The 6,633-nt window shown below is 41.4% G+C and overlaps 5 protein-coding genes across 5 annotated transcripts; all 5 read right to left on the minus strand.

Annotated features, from left to right (window-relative positions):
- Positions 1-401: 401 nt before the first annotated feature.
- LOC135779277 (histone H2B-like) lies at positions 402-1,270 on the minus strand. Its single transcript, XM_065290012.2, has one exon. The coding sequence runs from the start codon at positions 869-871 to the stop codon at positions 497-499; it is 375 nt and encodes a 124-aa protein (XP_065146084.1). The 5' UTR covers positions 872-1,270; the 3' UTR covers positions 402-496.
- Positions 1,271-1,619: 349 nt separating this feature from the next.
- Positions 1,620-2,061, minus strand: LOC135752598 (histone H4). Its single transcript, XM_065271094.2, has one exon. The coding sequence runs from the start codon at positions 2,059-2,061 to the stop codon at positions 1,750-1,752; it is 312 nt and encodes a 103-aa protein (XP_065127166.1). The 3' UTR covers positions 1,620-1,749.
- Positions 2,062-2,424: 363 nt separating this feature from the next.
- On the minus strand, positions 2,425-2,981 carry LOC135779268 (histone H3). Its single transcript, XM_065290004.2, has one exon. It carries the CDS (start codon positions 2,944-2,946, stop codon positions 2,536-2,538), a length of 411 nt encoding a protein of 136 aa, XP_065146076.1. The 5' UTR covers positions 2,947-2,981; the 3' UTR covers positions 2,425-2,535.
- A 726-nt stretch (positions 2,982-3,707) lies between these two features.
- LOC135779274 (histone H2A) lies at positions 3,708-4,280 on the minus strand. The gene has a single exon (XM_065290009.2). The coding sequence runs from the start codon at positions 4,116-4,118 to the stop codon at positions 3,732-3,734; it is 387 nt and encodes a 128-aa protein (XP_065146081.1). The 5' UTR covers positions 4,119-4,280; the 3' UTR covers positions 3,708-3,731.
- Positions 4,281-4,980: 700 nt separating this feature from the next.
- On the minus strand, positions 4,981-5,604 carry LOC135779284 (histone H1-like). The gene has a single exon (XM_065290019.2). It carries the CDS (start codon positions 5,602-5,604, stop codon positions 4,981-4,983), a length of 624 nt encoding a protein of 207 aa, XP_065146091.1.
- Positions 5,605-6,633: the final 1,029 nt, after the last annotated feature.

The following is a 6,633-nucleotide window of genomic DNA, read 5'->3' on the forward strand; positions in this document are numbered from 1 at the left end:
TTATTTCTTACACATGTGGGTCGGTGTTTAGCTGATTAGTATGATATACAGATAGCATGATTTTAGTGCTTAGCCACTGATCTCTATTGTGAAGCCAAAACAGAAGTGACTTAAACTGAAATAAATGAGTCAATCCCATAGAAATAAAAAAATTTACAGCTTGGTACAGTGTTTTTGGTCTACACGGCAAGTTTTTCCTTTATGACAACTGTGATACATTTATTTTTATAGATATAGGAACTGTCTTCAGAAGTGGAAATCAATTTTATATCATGAAAGTGGATCATAATTTAAAGTATAATTCCACTACAAAAATCTGAATGTAAATTAGAATCATAGAGAATGGATAGAGTTCATATTCCAAACACTAAAACAAAAAACACGTTTTATATATCAAAATTATACAGACATTTAGATTCCACAAAAAAAGCTCTTTTCTGGAAACGGTGGGTGGCTCTTAAAAGAGCCTTTGGGTTCAGATTGGGTACTTTCTGCTTTACTTGGAGCTCGTGTATTTGGTGACGGCCTTTGTTCCCTCAGACACGGCGTGTTTGGCGAGTTCACCGGGCAGCAGGAGACGCACGGCGGTCTGGATCTCTCTCGAGGTGATGGTGGAGCGCTTGTTGTAGTGAGCGAGACGAGAAGACTCACCGGCGATGCGCTCAAAGATGTCGTTGACGAAAGAGTTCATGATGCCCATCGCCTTTGAAGAAATGCCGGTGTCGGGATGAACCTGCTTCAGGACTTTGTACACGTAGATGGCGTAGCTCTCCTTCCTGGACCTCCTGCGCTTCTTTCCACTCTTGGCGGCGCTCTTGGTGACGGCTTTCTTTGAGCCCTTCTTGGGCGCGGGCTTTGCTGGTTCAGGCATGATGATACTTCAATTCTCAAAACAAGAAACTGAATAATCTTGTGTTAGCGTCCAGGGTTATTTATCCCCAGCTCTATGTAAATGTTCAGCAAACAGAGACCGTGCTCTGATTGGATGTCTTTGTTAGCTCAACCTTTAAAATGTTTCTATTGGTCAGCTCAGAGTTTGACGCGTCAGAAGGAGAGCCAATGAAAGCCGACTTACATCCAGTCTTACATTTCAACGCCCTTCCCCCATCCTCTTCATTTTTCTTTGTTCCCATTTCCCGCTCTTTAACTCGCTTCTCTTTTATTTTTGTTATTTCTACTTAGGGAAATAATTTGGTTCTTCCCTATAATGTGCGCAATCTCCTATTTAATTATTAAACAAATATTGTAGAGTATAACAGCCATACCAGTGCGGTTTTTTAATGTTGAAAATTATTTTCTTCCCAACAGCTCTTGACTAATTCATAGCTAAAAACTATTAAAAATATATATTCTAAACGAATTTCTCTGCAATTTCGCCTTTGCTATAGTTTTGCTCAGATCCTCTTTATGTTCTCGTATTGCGATTATCTGGACCACAAACTCGTCTTTAAACGACGAGTTAAGCAGACTCTTAACACTCGTCAAAATAATCCCCCCAAAAATAAGGAATAAAGTAAGAATATAATTACTAACCGAGGGATTTGTGCTCAATGAAAAGTTTCGAAAAATAGTTTAACACAAACAACAAAAATTATCTTATATCAGTGTCAGAAAGTGTACGTTTTATGAGGAACGCAATTTAAATAAACATTATAACAATTAAACTTATATCATTTGAAGGTTCAGCTCTTTAGATAATAATGTGGGTGGCTCTTAAAAGAGCCGTTGGGTTTTCATTTTTTTAATCGTTTAACCTCCGAAACCGTACAGTGTGCGTCCCTGTCTCTTCAGCGCGTACACGACATCCATAGCGGTGACGGTCTTTCTCTTGGCGTGCTCGGTGTAGGTGACGGCATCACGGATAACATTCTCCAGAAACACCTTCAACACACCGCGGGTCTCCTCGTAGATAAGACCGGAGATACGCTTAACACCACCACGGCGAGCGAGACGACGGATGGCGGGTTTGGTGATACCCTGGATGTTATCACGCAGAACCTTACGATGCCGCTTAGCGCCTCCTTTTCCGAGTCCTTTACCGCCTTTACCTCTTCCAGACATGACTGCAGCTAAAATGCGTACCACAGTGTTGCAGCACAGGACTTTTATAGTCGCCTACAGGACCTGGTGGAGACACCATGCGTTGAAAACAGCTGACTACGCTGAAAACAGGCCCCCCCTTTATTTCATTTAAAGATACACGTTTTTTATTTTCTGTCACTTTTTTGTTAAGTTATATTTTATAAATCAAAATGTATAATCTCATTCACAAGTTCCAAGAATTTTTCAAATGTGCAACAAAGAACTTTACAACAGAATGATTTTTCTTTAATGTCTTCTGCCTAGTGTGTCATTTTTTTGCAACATATGCTTTAAAACGACATTTTTAAATGCGTGGTATGGCAAATAAAGGCCCAACGCATTTAAAGAAACCAGTTGCACTTATATTCAAGCTAAACACAAATGGAAGTTGTCTCGTTTAAGGTATTTGGGTGGCTCTTAAAAGAGCCTTTGGGTGTTGTTATGATCACATGTTTATGCGCGCTCTCCGCGAATACGGCGGGCCAGCTGGATGTCTTTGGGCATGATGGTGACTCTCTTGGCGTGGATGGCGCACAGGTTGGTGTCCTCAAACAGACCGACCAAGTAAGCCTCACTGGACTCCTGCAGGGCCATGACAGCAGAGCTCTGGAAGCGCAGATCCGTCTTGAAGTCCTGAGCGATTTCTCTCACCAGACGCTGGAAGGGAAGTTTGCGGATCAGCAGCTCGGTTGATTTCTGATAACGGCGGATCTCTCTCAGAGCCACGGTGCCGGGCCTGTAACGATGAGGCTTCTTCACTCCACCGGTGGCCGGGGCGCTCTTACGGGCGGCTTTAGTAGCGAGCTGCTTCCTTGGGGCTTTGCCTCCAGTAGATTTACGAGCGGTCTGCTTGGTTCTTGCCATTGCTGCGTCTAACCTCTTCTGAATTCAACGAAGAAACTGTACTGATTTCTTCGCAGGCGGTTCTCTTTTAAAGCCCAGTACGGGCGAGTACGGTTACGCGATTGGCTACTGTGTGACATCTGAGTATGACGGCTGGCCAATGGCTGTGCGTCTCCTGTTTTCAAACGAGAACGAGTGGTTTCCCGCTAAAAGCCGTTTGTTTTATTTGCTCCTACACATATTACACTTTTATATTTATATTTAACAAACACTTTTATCCAAAGCAACAGCAGAGGAATCACAAAACATTACAGCCCTCAGTGTATACAGTTTTTTATTACACGATGAACTAATTATCTATTTTATTAAATTATTTTGAAGATGTCCGTTTCAGGTTAGGGTGTAACAATTTTTAAATAAAACGATATGGTAAGAAAACTACGTAACTAATACACTGGGAAAAGAATGAACATCACTATTCATATAGTGTCTTATTGTTTATAAATCTAGCGGGAGAGCTTGGGTCTAAACATGGGGACCTTATAGCGATTAGAGGCACTACTCTGGTATAATTAAAGAAAATAAAGTTAGTGTGATTTACTACCATAGAGGAGACCACTTAAAAGTAATGGTCTTCAGAAAACAAATCATTTGATAAACCATTATTTAATATTCCCTATATAAATATTTGAAGTGTGTGTGCTTTACATGGTTCATCAAACATATATTTATAGAAACAAACTCTCTCGTAGTTTAAGTGGGTGGCTCTTAAAAGAGCCTTTATGTTTAAGTGAACTTATGTTCGTTTATTTGGACTTGGCGGGCTTCTCGGTCTTCTTGGGCAACAGCACAGCCTGGATGTTGGGCAGCACGCCGCCCTGAGCGATGGTCACACCGCCCAAAAGTTTGTTCAGCTCCTCGTCATTGCGCACCGCCAGCTGCAAGTGACGGGGAATGATGCGAGTCTTCTTGTTGTCACGAGCGGCGTTTCCGGCCAACTCCAGGATCTCAGCGGTCAGATACTCGAGCACTGCGGCCAGATAGACGGGAGCACCGGCACCGACACGCTCAGCATAGTTGCCTTTACGGAGAAGTCTGTGAACACGACCGACGGGGAACTGCAGTCCAGCTCTGGATGAGCGAGTCTTGGCCTTCGCTCTCGCCTTACCGCCGGTTTTACCTCTGCCGCTCATTTTAGTTCTGATCTGACAAACACAAACTCAGGAGAGAAATGTAAGTCATGCAACTGGAGCCTCTCGTATTTAAACCCGTCTGTCAGTCGCCTATTGGTTGGATTCTGTTAAACCTGTAAACCAATCAGTCAACTTCCCTCCAAACTTTAACCCCACCCTCTCAGTCTGCATGCATCTTCAGTTAACAGAAATAAAACATTTTATGGTAATTACCAGTGTTAAACAAAATAACAGGATTTTGTACTGCATTGTCGTTTTAGTATTTTTATTCTACGGATCCATAGATATAATATTTATCTTTGCTGTTTTGTTTGTAAATATATTTAATGTTTGTTTCTTTTTTGGCAATGCAAAGATCCATTTTAACCATTCCAACAAACCTATTTTATTAATAAATTGCTATAGCTATAATTAAATTCAAGATTACAAAATCGGATTGCATGCCCTTCTTTAACCGGTTGCTGGCCCTAAATTCATGTAAGTGCTGCTACCAGTCCCAGATTAAAATTGGATCTTGGGAACAACTGATATATATATATATATATATATATATATATATATTATGTACTGTCTCAAGATCCACACCAGTATTGTTTTTTTTTTAATGTCCTAATATAACTAAGGCCTAGTTCTGGATTTATCTAAACCCTGTCTGGTTATTCACCACTTGATGATAAGAAACAGCCAGCTAAGTGCTTAACTCTGCCGCTCAAGCACAGGTTCATTTAACTGTTCAAATTAAAGTACAATATAGTGTATATAAACACATCAATAAATGCAGATATGAAACCCTTTTGTGAGATGGTGGGTGGCTCTTAAAAGAGCCGTTTGTTTCCAGAGCAAAACACCTCAGCTGGTGACTTTACTTCTTTTTGGGTGCGGCCTTTTTAGGCTTGGCCGCTTTAGGCTTTGCCGTCTTGGGCTTCGCAACCTTCGCCTTTTTGGGGCTCTTTGCTGCTTTCTTAGGAGCGGCAGGCTTCTTTGCTTTTTTGGGGCTCTTGGTTGCCTTCTTGGGGCTCTTTGTCGCCTTCTTAGCGGCTGTGGCAGCGGGCTTCTTTGCCTTCTTCGGAGATTTCTTTGCGGCGGTCTTCTTTGCTGCTGCAGCCTTGGGCTTCTTTGCAGCTGCGGGCTTTTTGGCTGCGGGCTTCTTTGCTTTAGGAGCGGCCTTCTTGGTCTCTGCTTGCTTCTTGTTCAGCTTGAATGAGCCAGACGCGCCGGTGCCTTTAGTCTGAACCAAGGTGCCTTTAGTCACCAGACCCTTGATGGCGATCTTGACGCGGGAGTTGTTCTTCTCCACGTCGTAACCGGCGGCGGCGAGCGCTTTCTTCAGGGCAGCGAGGGAGACGCCACTTCTCTCCTTGGAGGCTGTCACAGCTTTGACGACGAGCTCGCTCACGCTCGGACCCGTTTTCTTTGCCTTGGCTGCGGTTTTCTTCTTGGGCGCTTTGGCCGGTGGAGCAGCTGGAGCTGGAGCGGTTTCTGCCATTCTTCTAAACAGATCTGAACTGTCACAAGAACTGAACTCGATCAGTAATGCTGAACTGCCGAGAGGCGCCGCGCCATTATACAACACATGAGAACCTTATAGACTCAATCTGTCTGTGACTGCGCGCCTTCTCGAGTTGCGAGTGACTGTGTTTTCTCCTCTGAAATATCGAATAAAAACCGTGGTGTTTTATAAGTTTAGCGAGGTGAAAACAGCGCGAGCACAGAGCTGAGATTCAGAGCTTTATTTAGAGACCAAACTACACGAAAGTAAACTCTTTATTTTGACACAATCAGATCAAATGCACGCTGAGCATCTGTCTCCGGATAAAGCAGAGGACGGATTTCATGTGATTTGTGGTTTTGCAATGATGTTGTAATCTATATAATTATTTGATTATTTGTCTTTAATAATATTTAGAAGCGTTTTTTTAGTTTTGTTTGTTTATCCCCTCGTTATAACACCTCTGTGCCCTTGTTTCCAAGTAGTGTTTGATCATACAGGACACAATATCTACATAAGGGTTTTTACAATGTTTTTTGCGTTTTAAAAAGAATAAATGAATTGAAAGAAAATGTGTAATTTTCAAACCAATAATATTGATTGATCATAACACGTTTATATCAAATTGTGTAATTATAAATCACAGGTTTAGACAGAACCAGAATATAAAAGAATAATGAATAGTCCATGTCTTTAATTCATTTGTGACAAGAACTTTGTTGCACCCTAATGTTCCTGTGAGTATCATTGTAAGGTTTTGTAACTGAGGTGAACTTTAAAACATTGATATTCCATTATTCTAAATAATATTTATTTTTTAAGGATAACACTGGAGATCCTGATATAATTTTGCTGCCTGTCTGTTCCAGAAATCATTGGGTGGTCTGTGTAGGTTCCAAAATAGTTATCTTCAATCTTAAAACAAATAGATAATGTTTAAATGTTTGTCTTTTGTTATTTCATACATTGGAAATGTAAATAGTTTTAGCAGACAGTTGATGTCAAAGTGTACACTGTTTAGATTGT

This window comes from Paramisgurnus dabryanus, chromosome 1 (genome assembly GCF_030506205.2).
Source record: "Paramisgurnus dabryanus chromosome 1, PD_genome_1.1, whole genome shotgun sequence".
NCBI lineage: Eukaryota > Metazoa > Chordata > Actinopteri > Cypriniformes > Cobitidae > Paramisgurnus > Paramisgurnus dabryanus.